This window comes from Rattus rattus, chromosome 2 (genome assembly GCF_011064425.1).
Source record: "Rattus rattus isolate New Zealand chromosome 2, Rrattus_CSIRO_v1, whole genome shotgun sequence".
Classification (NCBI taxonomy): domain Eukaryota; kingdom Metazoa; phylum Chordata; class Mammalia; order Rodentia; family Muridae; genus Rattus; species Rattus rattus.
Genome location: NC_046155.1, coordinates 29,711,298 through 29,732,585, shown reverse-complemented (window position 1 = coordinate 29,732,585; position 21,288 = coordinate 29,711,298). Strand labels below are relative to the sequence as shown.

Sequence of the window (21,288 nt, the reverse complement as noted above, 5' to 3'; positions counted from 1 at the left end):
AGAGTGACACATTTCGTCCAACAAGGCCACACCTCCTAGTAGTGCCACTCCCTGGGCCAAGCGTATTCAAACTACCACACTCCAGGAAGTCGAGTTCTTGCTGCTATCGTTTCAAAGCCCTATGTAATGTAAATGGTTGCCTTCTCTGTGGTGTTGCTGTGCACAGTGTGGGAGAGGAGAGACCTGGTTAACCTCATTCTCCAGATGCCAGGATCCTCAGGGTTTTGACTCCTATGCTGCTGTCTTGCTTTTCCAATTCCTTTGATGATTTTTAAAGTTTATTTGGAATTTAAATTTGGCTCTTAACTGCCTAAATTCCGTTATGAAAACTTTCTCCCCCTAATGTATGACTTAAAACTTAAAATGGTTCCTTAATTACTATGTTTTAAATTATTGACCATAGTTATAGATTTTTAAAATTTAATTTATTTATTCACCTTGCATCCCAGTATCAACCCCTCCTCCCCCCAGCCCCGTGGTTCTGGATTTTGTAAGAACAGAAAAGGCTTTATGTCATTCATGAATATGACCAACATCAGTCAACCTCTTGTTTTGACATTTTGTCTTTTAGAATGTAATATGTCAGACCGGGCCTAACACAAGTCTGATCTTTAAAGTAAGATGACTTTTTCCATTGTCTGTCTTAGGAATAGACTTAGCCTTTATTGAAAATGGGTACATCTATCACACCAAGTATGACACAGCGGACAGAATTCTCATAGATTCCATTCAGAGAGCAGGTTGGTATTTACAGGTTTGGTTTGATATACAGTGATGAACTATTAAGGATGATCTATAACGTATGTTCTGTAGTCTGTGTGGGAGAGAGAGAGACAGTATGTGGCCGAATGAGTTACAGACTTGGAAAGATGAGGGCTTGAATTTTAGTCTTTGATGTCTGAGTTAGCCATTACTTACAAAGAGTGGCCCAGGGCTGTGGGAGGATTCGGATTCACTGAGACGTTAGAAGGCTGCAGTAGGACTGTTGAAGAGTAAAGAACACAGACGGTGAATGCTATTAGCTCTGGTAGCATCAGGACCAGGGTTTGTGCACCGGATGAAAGTAGAGAGTGGCACATGGACCCCTTGTAGGTTGGTGGGGACAGATGAGGCACTTATATAGCACAGAGCATTACAGCTTCCCAGAGGTCTGGGGGCATTGGGGGCGGCCCTTCTGAGGCTTAGGGAGTTCATAGGGATTTGGGCTATGGAGAGGTAAAAGCACAGCAGAGAGCAGGAGGGACCCAGGGAGCAGGGGATGGGTAGTGTGCTGTGCTGTCAGACTAGAATGGAGGCAGTACTTTCAGAAATAGATGGGGATAAGGTTGAAATATATGGGGCAAGGAAGCTAGATGGCTTTAAAAATTATCAAGGATTTGGAGGTAGAGAGCTTGTCTAATGTGTGCAAGGTCCTGCAGCCCATTCCTAGCATTGAAAGATGGTTGAGTAGAAGGTTCAGCAGGTAAAGGTCTTGCTGCCAAACCGACCCACATGGTGGAAGGACAGAACCAACTCCAGAAAGTTGTCCTCTGGCCTCTGCACATGTGCAGTGGTGTGCAGCACCTAGTAAATAAAAATGTGATGTACAACGTGTAAACACAGAAAGCACCTAAAGGAATAAGGAATCCCTGACGCTCTCATTAACGTGAAGTCATTACTGAACTTACTAAGGTGGTCTTAGGTGTTGTGGGCTGGCAATGTAGTGTGCAGTAGAGAGAGGAGTTCGTTTCTGACAGTCGTTTATACAGACGAAGACCAGCCTTGACTGGTGCTAACAAAAGACGTGCTGGGAAACAGCTACATTTTGAATATTTGGAGTGTTTCTCATCTAGGGTGTGTGTGTGTGTGTGTGTGTGTGTGTGTGTGTGTGTGTGTGTGACTTTCCTCTCTTCACGTCCACGGTTATGTCAAAAGTCTGGAGTTTCTTACTTTACTGAGGTCTCCCATTCTCCCTTACTGTGGAGGGTATTAGCCAGCCTACAAGTGCTCTCTACGTGTCGGCTCCCCACCTCTGCTTCAGATGCTGGGTTACAGACCTACACCACCACACATGGCTCACCTCAAAAACATTTTTTTTTCTGATGTAGGATTTCAGTCTGTAGCCCAGATGTTGCGACCTTCCTGCTCCTTCCTAACTGTGCCTTTCGTTGTTATTTGTTCTGGTTTGTTTTCCTGATGTACTGGGGTCAAACCTAGGCCTGGTGTGTGCATTCCAGGAAAGCACTGTATCACTGGCCCCAGGCCAGCTGTCCGCTAGCTTTAGGGAAACTTTTATTTTTAAGACAAGGTCTTGTTGTATAGCTCAGGCCAGCTTTGAACTTGCTATAGGCTGGCCTTGGGCTCATGATCCTCCTGTCTTCGCTTCTCCTTCCTAATCATTTTTCTAAACTTTACTTATTTTTATGTGCACTGCTGTCTTGCCTGTGTGCATGTCTGTGTGAGTGCCAGATCCTCTGGAACTGGAGTTAGAGGTATTGTGAGCTGCCATGTGGATGCCTGGAATTGAACCCAAGACCTCTAGGGCAGCAGCCAGTGCTCTTAACCACTAAGCCACTTCCCTCATCCCCCTAATAATTCTTAACATGCTTTAACAACTTCATGAGAGCTGTGGTTTTTTTTCTTGTTTTACCACTGATTTTCTGGTGTCAGTGTCTCGCATGGTTATAATGTATCTATCTACCCAAGGGTAAGGCTTTGGGGTTGCGCATTTGGTCTTAGGGGATAGCAGGATGAGAGGGCCAAGGCTGAGCTTCTAAGTGGGAAGGAAGGACAGCAAGAGCGGGACGTTATCTGGGAAATAAGGCAAACAAGGGGAGAGCAGTGGGAGGTAGGAAGAGGTGTCCACTCACGTTCACCCCAGGTACTTCACGTTCAGACAGCACCTGATCTACTTCTCTTCATGTGGCTGTATGTGGAAGTCACATTGGAGCAGCTTACTAGACCTTGTTATTTTTCTTCATAAAAGGTGACAACATTTTAGCAGTTCTTAAATACCTAGCTACGTCTGACATGCTGGCTTCTTCGTCTGAGTACCGACATGGAAGCATGGTCTTCTTCGATGTGCTTGGCCTGCTGGTCATTGCGTACCCTTCTCGTGTTGGCTCCATAATAAACTACATGGTGGTAATGGCTGTTGTTCTTTATCTGGGAAGAAAACTGCTGCGGCCCAAACACAGGAGTAAGTCTTTCCCTTTAAAGGGTGGGTTCTGGAATTGGGGTGGGATTGGCTGAGGAGACTGTAGCCACTGTTTTTGTTTCTTCAAGGAAGCATATCTTAGGAGACAATTACATATTTACATTTTTGATAAATATTGAGTCAGAATGCTCGTTATCCTTTGAGGGTTGGGAAGATGACAGTTTCTATGCACTCACCCTGAAACCGGCAAAATCAGCTGGATCGTCTGCCTTGACCAAACTAAGGGAAGACAGGCAGGGCCATGTAAGAAGGCAGGGCCATGTAAGGCCAAGCCCTGTTATGTAGTGTGAAGCCCTGTGCCCTGCAGAGATGGGCAGGAGGCTGTTCCATGTGCTCCTTGGGCTGCGTCCATTGAACATTCAACAGCCGTGTTCATGCAGTCTCTTGTTATGGTGTGAAATCACTAACAATACTGAAATGGAACTTCAGTACTGGAAGATGTTTGCTTTTCAAAAATAAAAAAAAGCTGCTACAATTGTTTCTTTCCTTACTAATAATAAATTTTAATTTCTTGAAATTCAGTAAATTTTATACTCTGATCAAGTCTGTAACCTTTGTTAAAACTAGAATTTATGGGCTGGAGAGATGGCTCAGTGGTTAAGAGCACTGGCTGCTCTTCCAGAGTCCTGAGTTCAATTCCCAGCAACCACATGGTGGCTCACAACCATTCGTAATGAGATCTGATGCCCTCTTCTGGTGTGTCTGAAGACAGTGACAGGGTACTTATATATAATAAATGAATAAATCTTTAAAAAACAAACAAACTAGAATTTATACAACCAAAAAGAAAAAAAGGCTTGTAGAGATTGACTTTTTATTTTTTAAAAAATATCTATTTTGTGTGTGTGGGTATGGGCACGTGTTCATTTATGGAGGTCAGAGATCAGCTTGTGAGAATTGGCTCTCTCCTTCCACCACGCAGGTCCTGGGGATCAGACCGAGCTCATCACTATGGCCTGCTGAGCTCTCCTGCCAGTCCTATAAACTGACTGTTAGTGAGAAGTCTCAGGAGGTCTTCTGTGCTACGGCCTGCAGCACACAGCCCTGAGACAGACACAGTTCTGCTTCTCTTCTGCGTGAAATGTTGAGAGTTTAAATTGTCATTTATTACAATATAAGTGTTCAGCAGCAATTGAAATAATTCTTTATTACCAGTCATTTCCCTGTCATTACTTCCCAGTGTCATTACCTTTAAAAGCATTTAACATGTATTTATTTATCTACTTGCTTGTGTGTGTGCCTGTGTGAAGTCAGTAGACAGCTGCTGTCCTCGGGCTCTGGGGATTGAACTCAGGCTGCCATGCTGGATGTTAAGTGCGTTTGCCTGCCGGACCATCTTGCCAGCCCTATGCTACTGTCTTTTAGCAAGAGTTTATATGCAACTGCGTCTTTTAAAATTCTTGCTAATACTTTGATAAATGAAGCATTCTAAAAGTAACGATTACTACTGGTTTCCTTAGTAAGGAGGGCATCTGAATTCCTGTGAGACATCTCTTAATTGTTCATATCCTCGGCTCTCAATGTGTTCCTTGAATATCATCCTTTATTCTTACCCCATTCTTGTGTTTGGCCATTCTCTAAAACTATATTTAAACATTTTCATTATTTAGTAATTTTTTTGTTTTAATATTTGCCCCTTTAGCTGGTTTTGTTCTAACTGGTTTTGTATTTGATTTGATGAAGATGATGACATTAACTTTTTGTTCTCTTCATTAGATGCTAATTATGTGAGAGACTTCTTGTGCGGACTTGGCATCACTTTCATTAGCTGGTTCACCAGCCTTGTTACAGTTCTCATTATAGCAGTGTTCGTCTCCCTCATTGGACAGTCGCTCTCATGGTATAACTACTTTTATATCGCCGTTTGCCTGTATGGAACTGCAACAGTCGCCAAAATAATACTCATTCATACTCTTGCAAAAAGATTTTACTATGTGGTAAGTGGCTGATTATTTATTGTTTTCTTTTGCTGCTTTCATGAACTGAAGACAAACAAGTGAAATTATTGTGTATGGTTCTTCAGAGTTGTGAGAAACTGTTCGGCTGGCTGTAGACAGTCCTGCCATAGTTGTGTTAATTTCCTGGACTTTTCTTATTATTCATATGAAACCTGAATATATGTGCACACTGTGCTGTTTTCAGATCAGTTTTAACACATCTATATCCCAAGACCCTTTGTTTTAATGGTTTAAACTTGACACTGAAGCTTTGCTCTCTGTACTTACCTCACATTGCCATATCTGCCCCGGGGTAATGGTGAAAATATATTTCGAGGAATAATAATGAATATGGTCTCAGAGAAACTACAGATGTCTAATGAGCAGCTCTGCTACCTGTGCCTCTGGCTGTGTGTCTACATAATTTCAAAAATAACAAAATGACATAAGATGCAAGACACAAAAAATAAAATCCAAATAAAATAGGACAACGGGTTTGAGGCTCTGTGAAAAAAAAAAAAAAAGAAGTGGGGTGCAGAATTCAAGTGAAGTTGCAAAGCTGTTTTGAGCAGTGTTTAGAATGGTGGTGGCCGTGAGGCTTGCTCGCATGGTTCTCTGCCTCTACTGTTGTTCTAGAACTTTGTTTCCATGCACCAACCTGTACCAGTTCACTTAGTTGTAAGTGTGACTGTCAGTGCTCTCCTCTGGACTGTACGGCTGTCGGGGTGTGATTGCTGACTTCACAGCTGCATCCCTGTATTAGGCCATGTCTGATGTAACTTCTTTCCTGAAAGAATAGTGCATATAAAATCTTCTCATTGTTTTTTCCTTCACTTTGTCTTTTTATTCTTGATGTTATATCATTCCCCCTTTCTGTTATACCTTCTAATCCCTCATATATACCTCTCCTTGCTCTTTCAAATTCATAGCCTCTGCTGCCATTGTTGTTAAACATGTATGTATACATGTAGATATTCATAAATATCACCTTTAGTCTATATAACAGTATTCATATTTCTGCTTTAGGGCTGACCATCTGGTGTTGGATAATGGATTATGCTCTCTCTGGGGAAGAGTATTTCTCCCTCTCTTAGTGTTTCTTAGTTACCTGTAGTTCTTTGTGTAGGATTGAGGCCTTGTGGTCTTTCCCTACCTACGTTACCATGTCTGTTGTCCTTGTGCAGCTAATACTGAAGCAGTCATGGTGGTGATTCTGGATGTAGCATCTGACAGTATTGGGAGACACTGTCATAGCAGACTCCTTTATCTTCCCGAGGCTCTAGAGTTGTTTGCAGATGGATTCATTGAGACTGGGATCCACACGTTTCTATTTTGATTGGTTGTGGTTTTCTATAATGGTCTCCATCTGTTGCAAAGTTTCTTTGATGCAGGGTAAGGACTATAGTTCTGTGTGGATATAAGGACCAATATTTAGTATGTAGTTAGTGGTAATCCTGGTTTGGTAAAGTGGTGGTTGAAGGTCCTCCAAGATCCATGACATAACAAGCCCTGGTAGGTGGCTAGGTTCCCTGAACCAGGCATTGTTTCCCTCCTGTTGAGTAGGTCGTAAGTCCGATTTGAGAGCTTGCTTCCCACCCAACTGTGAGAGCCACTACTGTACCTTAGGGTTTTCTTGCCCTGCAGGTCATTGTGGTTCATGGGCATCGTAGTTGGGTAGGCAGGACTACGGGGTGCTTCCTCCCTTGGGAATCTTGCATGCTGTAGTCTAGTACCATGAGTCCTCAGGCAGGAGGCACTCAGATCTAGCTTACAAGCATTGGGTCCCTGTGTCTGCATGGCGTCTTCAGCAATAGGGACTTCTTGAGAGGGGCAGCTGAGGGCAACTAACAATAGCCTTTAATGTTTTGGGAGTGAGTCTCTTGGGCAACCCCGATTAAAGACTTATATCATCTGGTGTGGTTTTGTACATTTTGTCTAGCTTTTCCCAAACTTCTGTCTTTGGTGCTCTTGCTTTCCCACTGACATTAGGAGACACAGTGAAGGGCATCAGCGACCATTTGTTTCCTCTGCAGCAAATGCTTAGCTATAAACATCTTTGTGTGGGTTGTTACTGTGTCATTCTTGATGGCTGCAGGCCTAGAACAGTCAAGGGGAAAGAGCGCACCTTGCTTTTTCTACACTGGTCTCTCACAGGCTGTGGCTTGCTTATAAGAGCTACGTTTGCTGGCTGATTCCCAAGGACCTACCTTTTCTGCCTACCCGAGTGGGATTAGCAGTGAGTGCCAGTGTACCCAGCTTATATATGTGGGCTCTGCATATCCAGTACTTTACTAGCTCCTAAGGCCCCCTGCCCCTTTCTTTGTATTTTGCTTTTGCTTTTACTTTTGAGACAGGGTTTCACTAAATTTCCTCAAGCTGGCCCTGAACTCACCCTGAATCCCAGGTGGCTCTTGACCATGTGTTCCCTGTTTCCTGGGTAGCTGGGATTGCAGGCCTCTACCACCAGCAGCCTTGTTGGCTGAGTGCTCCCAAGAGAATGTGATCTCTTCCTCTGAGCGCAGCTTCATCTGGTGAGGTGTAAGGACTGATGTGCTTCAGAAGTCAAGCAGCTAAAAGAGTTCTGGGAGGATGCAGGGGCCAGAGACAGGGCCTGCACTGACTGAGCCTTTGTTTATGGAGATGGTGGCTCCGAAAGGGCTTTAGAAACAAGATAGAAAACAGGCTACTGATCAGTCAACAAAGTAGGACTGCTTCTGCACAAGACCCGTTTGAGCCACAGTCAAAGTAAAAGCCCAGTGTGGTGAGGACAAGACGAGAAAACCCTTAGGAAGCAAAAAGTGGGTCAAGGTGAAATTTGAGATTGGAGGTTGGCCCTAAAATCAGTTAAGCCACCATTAACCTTTTGTCAGCAGGACAGAGGTGAGTAGTTTTATGATTTTAGTAAGGAAACTCTGGCAACTCTATAGGAAAAGGATCAGTAGAGGTGGATGAAAATAGATTTGAGGAGTATTATTTCACTAGTACACTTTGGCACTTACTGTCAAGTATGTTCAGTCATTTTAGTGTTCCTTAGTCCTTAGAGTAAGGACTAAGCTCTTTGAGTGCATTCAGTTTCAGATTGAATTACTGTGACTATTATGATTTTGAATTTTCTTAGACAGTCTCAGAGACTACGTTCCCAAATTTGGGTAAGAATCTTGCACTGTAGCCTGACTTCAAACTTCAGGTTGTCCTACCTCAGCTTCTGAAGTGCTGGGATTACCAAAAGGCACCACCTTATCAAGCCTACAGATTGAGTTCTGAGAATTATTTTCTTTTTTAAGACCATGCCTCTAATACTGGGTTGAACATCTAAGTATTTAACCAGTCAAACCTGTTTGCCAGTGAACTTTAAAGTAGGATCTCTAAAGACAAAGCTCTCTGGGGAAGTAGAGATGAGAGTGAGAGAAAGAAGTTTAAAGGCAGCCATTCCCTCCTTGGTGTGTGTGCACTGTAATTATGACTTTGAGGCGTGCACATGTTAAAATGCTTAGAGTTCCTTGGGCAGCTTTCTTCTGAAATAGTATAAGGTGCGTGCCCTTGGGCTTCACATCTTTAAAAGGAACCTCACAGTTTGTAAGTTAGTGTCAAGAACATAAAGGTGGCCCAGCAGCAGGGGTGATGAAGTGGGAATAGGAGAGGAAAGCCACATGTCCGCCATGGCCGTTGCTGTGATGGTGTGGTTTGATGGGCAGCTCTGTGGGCTGCAGCAGCTGGTCATGTCCTGCATGCACCACTGCTCTAGACTGCTTCAACAGTGTCCGGAAGTTGCAGCAGCAGAACATGGGGTGGGTGTTTTTAGGGTCTTATGACAGGAAGAGCGGAGTTGCCTCTGCTTCCTTATCATGTTGATTGCCCCATCCTGTGCAGCAGTTGGACTTCATCAGTTTGAAGGGTTGACCCTGCTGAAAATAAGACACATTGGCCTTGAGATAGAAAGTGCAACAAGGTCTTTCTGAATGTCAGTGAGTGAGACTGTACCTCTCTTTCTTTCAGAACGCCAGCGACCTGTATCTGGGAGAATTGTTCTTTGACACCTCACTGTTTGTGCACTGTGGTTTTCTTGTTGCTTTAACTGCTCAGGGCTTCTGCTCTGCATTCATGAGTGCTGTCTGGGTAGCTTTTCCATTGCTCACAAAGCTTTGTGTGTACAAGGACTTCAAGAAGCACGGTAGGGTAATTTTGTTTGTTTGTTTTTGATTAAAAATGGGGAATATGTAAGAAAGGCAAGGCTCCCAGAAGATTACTTGACCAAATTATCTTTCTAAATTGTTTTAATTTTTTTATGCCATGCAAGTATCTTATACTGTATACTCCATCCCATTCTCACATTCCTGAACACATGCTACTATATTGCTTTAACATTATTTGTATTTTATTCTCCCCGATGAAATGTCTGATTGCACAAGATCACATGTACCAAAGGGACTGGAGTCCCATCTGACCCAGTTTCTGTCAAGTGCCAAAGCAGGTAAACACTGAAGGTGAGCTTGCCTCACAGCCCAGAATTCCATAGTCGTTTTCTTTCTTCTCCCCTAGGTGCCAAAGGAAGATTTATTGCTCTTTACTTATTGGGGATGTTCATCCCGTATCTTTATGGACTATACCTCATCTGGGCTGTATTTGAGATGTTTACTCCTATCCTTGGAAGAAGCGGTTCGGAAATCCCTCCTGATGTTGTGCTAGCATCCATTTTGGCTGTCTGTGTGATGATTCTCTCCTCCTATTTTGTAAGGAAAAATGGACTGTTTTTTTTATATATATGATGACAGCTGTACTGGATTCTGTGAAATTATGTTGCTCATACTTTATTAAGAAATTTAAACAAAAGGGGTGGGGTCACTGCTTGTGCATAGTCAATTTAATATGCCAAGAAAATGTAGAGTGATGTGGTGGTCCAGCACTCAGGAGGTAGAGACAGAGGCTCTCTATAAGTTCCAGACCAGCCAGGGCTCCATGGTGAGACCGTGTTTTGTTGTTTCTGTTTTAATGTTAACACATACAAATACACACACACACAAACACACACACACACACACACACACACACACACACACACACACACACACACACACACACACACACACACACACACAGAGCCTTCCTAGATGGTTTCCCTCTTTTCCTCCTCACTCTGGCTTAGATCTATGGGTTACCAGGGTGGCCTTGACTTGTGGTACTCCTCATGCCCCAACCTCCCAAGTGCTGGGAACATCATACTAGCATCTAAATCCTCTTTTCAAATAGCCTTCCATCCTAGCAGATATGAATGTATAGAACAAACTTTGTAGATTGAGATGTACTGTTCCCAAGCTTTCAGAATAGATCCTATATTTTGAAGTTAGTAAGAGGCCAATTCACGGTAGTTTAGGGTGTGTGTGTGTGTGTGTGTGTGTGTGTGTGTGTGTGTGTGTGTGTGCGGGGGTGTGAGATCTAAGTGTTTTCATTATCATTTTACTGTCAGATCAACATTCATGAGTTTGCCCCTTGGGGTAATATCCAAACACGCTTCTGTCTCTGAGTCTTTCAGTAGATGTCCAGGTATGGAGTCTTACCTTTGCCTGCCTGTGTGCTTCTTTTCCCATGGGACACCTTAAAGGAATGGAAAGATGGTTGGTCAGTATGGCCAGACCCCTCAGGAGAAGTTCTTTTGGCATGATGTCTGAGGTTGATGGTGAGCCTCTCTAGATCTGAGGCCAGGGGACCAAGTAGAGAGAGGGATTGGAGTTCTTTACAGCTTAGGTTTCATGGATAGGATAGTGAGCCTTTCTCTATCACTGTAGTAAAGGGCGTTCCTCGTGGAGATAGGTTCTGAGGATCTAGGGAGGTAAGAGGGTCACCACAGTTACAGTGCATGCCATGTATGGCATCCATAGCCGTTCCCTCCCTCACCTGTCAGGAGTGCCCGGCATACATGGCTTCACATATGTAGCCATATAAAATAACTCTAATGCAAGTGCTTGCTGATGGCTACACTAGTGTTCAAAGGAACCTGACATATCAACTGGCAACCAGATTGAGAAGAGTGCTCACCTCACATGCATGAGCCTAGGCTCAGCTCCCCAATACTGAAAGAACCTAACCCCTAGACAAACAACAAAACCTACACGGTCATTATTCCCTTCTGTTGTTTACAGAGGTGATGGAATGCTGATGTTTCTTGCTTACTTCTTTTAGTTTTATTATTAGTCCTTCAACCCTGTATTTCTGTATTTGTTAAGTGTAGTTGCTTTTCTTTCACTGTGGCAAAATACCTGATAAAAATAGGAAAGAAAAAACTTACTTTGGGTCATGGTTCCTGAGGGCACTGCCATCATGGTGGGAAAGGCATGGTGGTGCTTCTGGTGGCAGGAATCTGTGGCAGGTCTGAGGGGGACCATGACAAGAAGCCAGGGATACCAGACCCGAGGACTTGCCACCAGTGACCTACTTCCTTCACGTAGACTCTGCCACGTTAATCTCCAGTTGTCCCACATAGTTCCTACAGCTGAGTGTTTAAACACAAAAGCTCGAGGAGAATATTTCACACTCAAACCATGATAGATGGGTTTGCTGTTGTGAGGATGAAGAGAGATTAGAGGCCTGGGCTCGGTGACACCTAACTAATCCTAGCTCTTGGGAGGCTGGGGCAGAAAGATCATGAGTTTGGAGCCAACCTTGATTACATATTGTGATGCTGCCCCCAAAAGCAAACAATACAGCCCTGGAGGAGAGAGTAGAGTTCTGTCCTCTGTAGATGGGAGTCTGGTCTAAAGTAGCTGTATTATGAATTAGGTTTTCATTATTCTACTAGAGAGCAGTGGTCCTCAACCTTCCTAATGCTGTGACCCTTTAATACAGTTCCTCATACATCCATAAAATATTGTTGCTATCGCACAACTATAATTTTGCTAGTTACCAATCATAATGTAAATACCTGGATGCGAACCTTGCAACTGAGCCATTCGTGTCTACTGTTCCAAGCTCAGATTCATTGTTTAATATTTACAATGATTAACTCAAAAGGACAGTACTGTTTCACATTGTAGTTTTCCTCAAATGCATCTTCTAGAGGGTCCATCTAAAAGACTAGTCTGTAAATTTCCAGCTCTTACTAGCATGTTTCAGAATACTAGAGGTGGAATCTGAATTATATTGAAACACATGCTTAGGCATAAAAACTTACCGTTGAGAGTTTGGCAGCTTTAATGCCATGCTTGGATTCAGTTCCATGATGTTTGCTGTGCAGGGCTGGCCATTGCTGGCCATTGAGGCACACAGGGCAGTGGCTTGGCTGCTAACAGGTTCTGGTCCTTTTTCCTCTGAAGCTTGAACACAGGATCACTGTGCTTTGGTTCCAGTCTCCCTTTGCTTTCTGGCCTGCTGTCAGGAAATGCTGTCCTGGCCTGCTGAGGCCATCTGTCATTTTCTAGGCATTCACTTAGGATGGACACAGTTGGGGAATTGCTGTTTTATTCACTGTTTTTCACTGTATATTACACAGGTTCCTAGCTTTTCTTTACTGTGTTCTAGACAATACCTACTAAAAATAGCATGTGAAACACCTCTCTACCAATGCTATGAGTTCACACTTTGCTTCTGTGCTTGTGTTTAGATTACCTTCATCTACCTTGTGAACAGCACGAAGAAAACCATTCTGACTCTAATACTGGTGTGTGCAGTCACATTCCTCCTTGTGTGCAGTGGGGCCTTTTTCCCATACAGCTCCAATCCTGACAGTCCAAAGCCGAAGAGAGTGTTTCTTCAGGTAAGGGAGGTTCTTCAGAAGCAGTGAGATTTACGATGAGACTTGCTTTGTGGGTTTCGAGCTTTACCAGTGAATAGAAAAACTGACTTTTCTGCTGTTGACATAGTTTAGTTGGTCTAGATTTCTTTGTGTATAAAGTTGCAAGGAACACTGATCATCAGTGGGCATTCTTAGTACCCAGACACACTTTCCATTATATATGAATGTATATTAAATATGCATGTGCATAATCTGGAAGCCATGAACATTTAGAACTACAAATAGCATAAGTATTTGGAAGCTGATTAAAAGTGGGCATCGATTCTCTGGAGCTAGAGTTAAGGTTGCTGTGAGCCACCTGACGTGGGTGCTGGGAACTGAACCAGAGTCTCCTGGAACAGCAGAAGTTCTTTTTTTTTTTTTTTTTTTTTTTTTAAGATTTATTCATTTATTATATATAAGTCCACTGTAACTGTCTTCAGATACACCAGACGAGGGCATCAGATCTCTTTACAGATGGTTGTGAGCCACCATGTGGTTGCTGGGAATTGAACTCAGGACCTCTGGAAGAGCAGTCGGTGCTCTTAACCACTGAGTCATCTCTCCAGCCCACAGCAGAAGTTCTTAACCACTGAAACATCCCTCCAGCTCCTGTTTTGGTTTTGAGACATTCTCTTCCAGTATTGCCTAGACCTGCCTTCAATTCCTGGGCTCAAATGACTCTCCACTTGAGCCTTGTGAGTAATTGAGATTACAAACACACACACTGTGCCTGATCAAGTCCTTTCTTTTTTCTTTTCTTTTTTTTTTTTTTTTTCCGGAGCTGGGACCGAACCCAGGGCCTTGCGCTTGCTAGGCAAGCGCTCTACCACTGAGCTAAATCCCAACCCCAAGTCCTATGTTTTAAGTATGCATTCAGCTGCAGTTGTGAATTACAATAAAAGTCATTTGCATGTCTGTCATCTAGGAAAAGGAGAAAACCCATTAACAGTAACTTAATAAGTTTCCTCTTTATTTCCCTGTTTCTAATCAAGTCTTGGAATGGTCTTTTTCTCTTTATTAAACTGGGGTAGGGATGTGGGTGACTAGCTGAACAGTTTTCTTATTGGTCTTGTTCTTTTCAGCACGTGAGTAGAACTTTTCATAACTTAGAAGGAAGCGTAGTAAAAAGAGACTCTGGAATATGGATCAATGGGTTTGATTATACTGGAATGTCTCATATAACACCGCACATTCCGGAGATCAATGATACAATCCGAGCTCACTGTGAGGAGAACGCCCCGCTCTGTGGCTTCCCTTGGTATCTCCCAGTGCACTTTCTCATAAGGTTGGTCCATACTTTTTCTTAAGTTGGGGGTTAGTTCCCAGATTCTATCACCGTCAGGATTCAGTGAAACTTATCTTAAGTCAGTCAAGTACTGTTTGTAACATTTCTGTATTACTACAATATTCCCATTTCTTTAGTCAGATAATGAACTCAGGAGAATAGTTTGCTATTTTAAACTTAAGTCTCTCTTCAAGAACCTTTAGTTTTAGTAGTTAGACAGGGTGATGCTCCTGATGAGTATAATACAACAATAGCTGCCACTCCCTCCCAGCCTGAGATACTGAGACAGCTGGCAACATCAGCATTCATCACAGGAAATGGGATATGCAGTGGACTTGCTAGGCAGTTCCTGTTTTTTTTTTTTTTTTTCCCCGGAGCTGAGGACCGAACCCAGGGCCTTGTGCTTTCTAGGCAAGCTCTCTACCACTGAGCTAAATTCCCAGCCCCCAGTTCCTGTTTTTAAAAGGATTTATCACTTACGTGCACAGTGTGTGTGCCTTGTGCCTGTGGAGTTCAGAAGAGAGTGCTGAGATCTCTGGCTTGGCTGTGAGCACCATGTGGACAGATGCTCAGAACTGAACCTAGGTCCTCTGTTGAGAGTAGCCTGGGCTCTTTCAGTGCTGAGCCATCCCTCCAGCCCTCAATTTTTTAATCTTAATGTTGAGAAGGATTTGTTAACAGCCTGGCCAGCCCAGGAGCCGGCCCCATTTGTCATTTCATCAGGCATTTCTCAGACCCCTTTGGGTGTTCTGAACTGCTCTGTGAGTTACAGATTTACTGTTTAACTAACAGTATCCTAAATATTCACACTATCTTTCCAATAGGAAAAACTGGTATCTTCCAGCTCCAGAAATTTCCCCAAGAAATCCTGCTCATTTCAGACTTGTATCCAAAGAGAAGATGCCTTGGGATTCAATAAAGTTGACCTTTGAAGCAACAGGTGAGCCACTTTCCTTCTCACATCATTTCCTAAACTTTTCAGTTGGCTACCAGATATGTTTTCCCATGCAACATATCAGAGAAACAGTTATTTATCGATTGACTGATTGGGGTGTCTAACTCCAGAGCCAAGGTTGGCCTTTGATCATGGTCTTCCTGTCACAGCCTGCTGAGTGCTGGAACCATGAACTGTCACACCTTGTACCTTAGAGTATTTCTAATAGCAGCTGAAAGTTACTTTAAGAAAATCTAATATATTTTATTGCTTAGAACAGTTTTAGAATCAAAAAAATATTGGGCAGAAAGTAGTTTAAAGCTTATCAGGGTCGGTCATTTTTCTCGTAAAGCCCAGCTTTTGTTTACTCTTCTTTGAGTTCTGTTATAGATTATGCCTTTTGTTCTACTTGTTTAAGTCACTCTTCCTTACCTTGTCTACTAAAGTATAAGCTTAAATTACCCCACTTAGATTGTTATTCCTAATATATGCATTCAGTGCTATGAATTTCCTTTTGAATACTGCTTAGGCAGTATTCAATTTTTACACTTGTCACTTTTATACCTGAGAAATTTATATTTGGCTCTGGGGCTATAAAATAGGTGTACAAATCAAACACTTACTAATAAATCAGAGAAATTTATTTTAACATAGTTCTTTGATGTACATATGATACTGGTTATTAAAGACAAAAGGATATCTCATACACTGATAAGATGGACGTGCTCATTCCTTTTTTACATAAGGAATGACAACCGAGAACTGCCTATTAGAGGTGTTAGAGTGCCTTCTGTATTTCAAAAGCTTATCATCACTTCCACTGTATAGTCAGTGGTGCTGAGTACATTTGAACTGTATCTGAGTAAATATGTAGTACAAAATGGCAGAAGAATGTTTACAACTACTTCAGAAACTGTAAAATGTTTTCCTAATCCCAAGACAAAATTCATTTTACAATTTTAAATGAAACTTGTCAGGAATTCAGACAGCAAGTCTGAAAGTTAAAGTCTAACACATTCTAGTCCAAAGATACTCAGATTTGGTATTTACATGCTGATGAATGGAGGTAAAAAACATTAAGTGCATGACTATTATGTTTCTGTAAGAGGATAAACTTTTGTATGGACAGTATAAATACTAATTCATAGCCCAATGACTATTGAATCTGAGCCAGTGTGTTTCAGGCAGCATTTGGTGGCATTCCTATTAAGAGCACCTGGTGCTATGTCACATGGCTGTCCTGGAACTTGTTCTGTAGATCACACTGGCCTGGAAGTCAGAGATCGGCCTCTGCCTCCCCACTGCTGGAACTAAAGGCATGTACACCACTGCCCAGCTCAGTTATGACTTTCTTTAAAAAAAAGATGTATTTATTATATTTATGAGTACACTGTAGCTGTCTTCAGACACACCAGAAGAGGGTATCAGATCCCATTACAAATGGTTGTGAGTCACCATGGGGGTGCTGGGAATTGAACTCAGGACCTCTGGAAGAACAGCCAATGCTCTTAACAACTGAACCATCTCTCCAGCACGATTTTCTTTTCTTGCTATATTCTGTTTGCCTTTCCATGTTTAAAACTAATAACTCTTGTGGATCCCTATCAGTGTTCTCCCTATGAGTCTTGTCCTAGGATTTCCCCCCCAGTACTGCCAGCTGATTTACTGTTACTTCCCACCTTTAGAAAACACAATGAAGTCCTGCTGCTTGCAGAATGACTGGACATTTTTTTTTTTTTTTAAGATCTATTAATTCTATGTACATGAGTATGCTGTAGCTGTCTTCAAACACATCAGAAGAGGGCATCAGATCTCATTACAGACAGTTGTGAGCCACCATGTGGTTGCTGGGACCTCTTATCCGAGGAGCCGTTTCTCCAACCTAATGACTGGACTTCTTAGCAGGGAATTTTGGGTCTTTTGTATAAAGCTAATAGGCAGTGTGGAAATGTGATGGTTAACTTTGTATCTATTTGGTTAGACTGTAGTACTTTGACATCTTCTGATAACAGGTAAATAGTGGATTTGAGTCTGATTGATCAGTTACCCTCCTCCAAATACTGAGAGTCTTAAGGAACTCACTACAGGCAGATTTCTTTTAAACTCATCCTACAATCTGTTCTGGTGGTAGGGCTGGGCTGGAGATGAGGTAAATTACATTAGCAGTTACCAAGTTACCTTTCTCATTTAGATTCTGCCCTTTCTGTTCTCTCATTACTTAACCTCATTGCTAGATACTGAAAGTCCAAACTGTTAAACCTCCTTGAGCTTTGTGGAGAACCTCTCTACAGTCATCCCACAGAAGCTTAACAGTACTGCTTGACACTGCTGATTGACTTAAATGTTCCTCTTACAGGACCAAGCCATATGTCTTTCTATGTTCGAACCCACAAAGGATCAACGCTTTCTCAGTGGTCTCTTGGCAACGGCATTCCAGTCACAAGTAGAGGAGGGGACTACTTTGTGTTTTACTCCCATGGACTCCAGGCTTCTGCGTGGCAGTTCTGGATAGAAGTGCAGGTGGGAATTTCCCAGGCTCCCAGACAGTATGTAACAACCTTGGCGTTCAGTGTTCTGACTTCAGAGAACTAATTGACTTTTCTCCAGCAGGTCTCAGAGGAACAGCCAGAAGGAATGGTCACTGTGGCCATTGCTGCCCACTATCTATCAGGGGAAAACAAGAGATCATCTCAGCTGGATGCTCTGAAGGAGAAGTTCCCAGATTGGTCATTTCCCTCGGCGTGGGTTTCCACCTATAGTCTCTTTGTGTTTTAATCGTGTGGATGGGCGTTGAGTACATGCCCCCTGGACATTCCATGGGCTAGTTCCTCTCGCATGGTACATAGATGTTGTAATACATGTCAATGAATTTTACTGAGCTTATGTTCAAAGAGCTTTTGGGATAACACTCTTCAGGGCCAAGTACTGTATGGGTTAAACTTAGGAACAGTGATGCCTGGCCATTATGTCAGTTGAAAATTCCTGTTTTCTGACACTTAAGCACATGTGGATACTGCCAATCATGTCATTTGTATGATGTAAGCAGCATACCACTTGAGTAGTTTTCCTGTGAGGATGAAGAAAGATGTAGGCTCTGAGACCACTGTTAATGAAGTAGGCAAGTCCACCTGACAGTGGATGGTGGGTAAGATGCCATTCACTGGAGTAGTGCCTCTCTCTGCACTACAACTGCAAGTCACTGGAAAGTAAATGCCGCCGAGGTGGAAGGAAGCCTTCAGCACCTTAGATGCTCGAGCGCTGTTTCTTCGGTGTTGTTCAGTGTTTGTCTGCTTTGAAGCCTAAAGCCTGACTCCTGAGTAGCATTCAGTGTCTGTTTTCCTCCCAAACATGTTCCTGTCATTTATCTGGGGAAGAGAACATTTCTTCAGCTACAGCTCTTCTCACATGTCATGGGTTGTTTCATTTGTGCAAGCACAGAACTAAACTTCTTCCCTGCACACGGAGTTGCCTGCATAGCTGCTGAGGAGGAAGAGGAGGAGCGCTGGGAGGACTGTGCATTTTGTAATATTTATTCTTTGTTTTACAGGGAGTCTGTCATACAAGGTTAATCCTTTAGAACAAAACTTTTATTGCTGCACTGGGTTTTCTGTTTGCTAGCAGGTGATTACGGCCTTGTAGCTCTCTGTAGTGAGACCTGGATGTCCTGATGTTGAGGTTGGAGCTTGTACAGGTGTGGACAACTCTACCTGCAGTTGCTATTTCCAGGTCCTGCAGAGGGCAGCAGGAGCCCTCATGGTGCTTTTCCTTTTGAAGACAGGGATGTAGCTTGTCAGGTCTGTCACGGCAGTGGCTCTTGTGACTTTTCTAGTTCCATTGGTGATAGAGGATGAGGCGAACAGTAAATTATGCTAATTTCTTTTACAGTAGTAAATGTAAAAAGAATATTTGAGTTAGTCAACAAGCATGACCCAAAATATAGTTGAAAGAAAAGCCATAGAAAGGCAAAACCAAAACAAACAATATCCTTGTCAGGTGAGAACAGGAAGGCGTCTCAGAGTGGCCCTCAGAATGGTCAGCAAGAGCATAGTTAAGTGTGCACTGCAGGAGAAGAGCTGAAAATTGCTTGTGTGGTATGTGTCAGTTTCTTAATCATGTTCCTTGTATTGCCTGCCTAATCTCTAACGCCTTAAAAACCTGGGCCCATGGACATGTAGGGCTGCAGCTGGAGCTGAATGGTAGCGTGCTGACTGTCACGCGTGGTGATACTGTAAAGTGAAGTCATTTTTTTGCTGGACTCACAGAAATCTTATCTCAACAGTGCTTCAAGTATCCAGCTCCCGCAGTGTAAGTCTTGTCTGTCAGGCAGTACTTAAGGCTTGACGGTCCAGCTTTATGTCCAGCTTGTAAAGAACCACAGCTGAGGGAAATAAGTAACAGTACTAATAGCTCAATGAATTTCAAAAGACAGGCGTATGTTCTGTGCCTGGGTTCATCTGAAATTGATTACTAGACATTATGGGGGAGGGGTGCAACATGTCATGCTGAGGCAGGACACAAAAGCCAAGATATCCTCTGACTTCTGTCCTTTGAGCAGGTGCCTTTTCAGTATAATCAATCATGGTTTTCTGTCTGTCTTTGGGTTGTTTCTCTATGCAAATGATTTTGATTTTCTCTTAAGATTATTATGCAGCCACTAACAAAAGGTTCAGTTTCAGGGCATGCTTTAAGGCCAGAAATGGTCAAGTAATTACATACAGTATTCATGGCTTTTAAAAAGCACACTGTCATTATCAGTAGCTCCTTCCCCTTTTGAAGATTACCTGACCACTTGTGTCGTTCTCTTCTCAAAAGACAGTTCCAGGTCTAAGTAATGCATCCCCCAATGAGTATAAACTCAAGCAGCACATTAGGAAGAAGCATAAAGAACTGACTTTACAGTTCTTAATTTTTTTAAGGGAGATTGTTCTATACAGCATTTCCAGTTTAGCAGCTATAACTAAATGTCTAAGATCCCCCACCCTGTCTTGCTGTGAAGGAGGTGAGACCACAAGCCAGCCTAGGTGACTCAGGAAGCTGTTGGAAGAACATGTCTGTCCATCTCTTTTCCACTTCTTTATTGACTTGTTGAAGGTTAATTGTTGCCTTACAATGTTACTGAAATAAACTTTTTAACATACTGGTTGGAAAAAATGGATCTTTTACAGCTGCTTTTTATTGTATCCTAATATTTCCAGGCTATTTTATATCCCTAGTCTGTCTGTCTGTCTGTCTGTCTGTCTGTCTGTCTGTCTGTCTATCTATCTATCTATCTATCTATCTATCTATCTATCATCTTTAAAATGACCTATATGGCTTTCATATGACTGCTATTTTAATAAGTGGCAGAAGCAAAGAATTCAAGATAGAAATGCTCACTTCACTTGGAATCTTTTTACCTGGAGTGAAATTGTGCACCTGAATTTCAGAGAAATAAAAAGAACCTGTTTAGCAAATGGTAAAATCCTGAGGGGTTGGGGATTTAGCTCAGTGGTAGAGCGCTTGCCTAGCAAGCACAAGGCCCTGGGTTCAGTCCCCAGCTCTGAAAAAAAGAAAAGGAAAAAAAAAATCCTGAGTATATTTAGGTTTAAATTTTCTTCACTGGGAGAGGAAATCACAAAAGGAAACCTTTTTAAAACTGTGGCTAGGGATGAGAGCGAGCAAAGAAGCTACATTGCAGCCTGTGGTCACAGGGAAGGCTGACACCAGGGCCAAGCCCACAGCATTTCTCTAAGCGCTTAGTTTCTGAGGAGATTCTGTCCCAGCAGTTCAAGGTGAAACATCAATTTTTATTCTTTTCATTTTAGGGCCAATAAAGTCATAATGCACATATGCCTCAGTATATTGAACTTAAAAATATGATTGCAAAATTTATTAAGAATTTATTTAATCCAGTATCCTGACCAAATGGGATCAGTGAAATGGACCAAACAATGAACGATCTTATGACCATCTCAGAAGGCGGTTTCTTCTGAGAAAGAGGCTGTTTTTATCTCCAAATGACCTGTTTGGATATCAGCAAGAAATTTAACTGTATATATTGACTTTCAAGTAGTTATGCTGAGCCAAAACAATACAGCAAAACAAAACTTTAAAAAAGTATAAAGAACCAAAGACTAATTTCATAACCTTGCTGAGTTTCTTGCTTTGCGGCTTCCTAGTTCTACTAGT

The 21,288-nt window shown here is 42.5% G+C and overlaps 1 protein-coding gene across 2 annotated transcripts in view; it reads left to right on the top strand.

The window, feature by feature from the left end:
• Positions 1–20,271, top strand: part of Ermp1 (endoplasmic reticulum metallopeptidase 1) — a 32,944-nt gene extending 12,673 nt beyond the window's left edge. Inside the window, exons 6-15 of one of the 2 annotated variants that reach the window (XM_032891781.1) lie at positions 648–740; positions 2,966–3,178; positions 4,913–5,133; positions 9,130–9,304; positions 9,673–9,863; positions 12,728–12,880; positions 13,984–14,186; positions 15,011–15,126; positions 17,477–17,640; positions 17,728–20,271. In XM_032891781.1, coding sequence (XP_032747672.1) covers positions 648–740; positions 2,966–3,178; positions 4,913–5,133; positions 9,130–9,304; positions 9,673–9,863; positions 12,728–12,880; positions 13,984–14,186; positions 15,011–15,126; positions 17,477–17,640; positions 17,728–17,895 — 1,697 coding nt within the window. In that variant the 3' untranslated portion in view covers positions 17,896–20,271. The remainder of the gene's footprint in view (positions 1–647; positions 741–2,965; positions 3,179–4,912; positions 5,134–9,129; positions 9,305–9,672; positions 9,864–12,727; positions 12,881–13,983; positions 14,187–15,010; positions 15,127–17,476; positions 17,641–17,727) is intronic. The other variant, XM_032891782.1, reaches the window with a different exon arrangement.
• Positions 20,272–21,288: the final 1,017 nt, after the last annotated feature.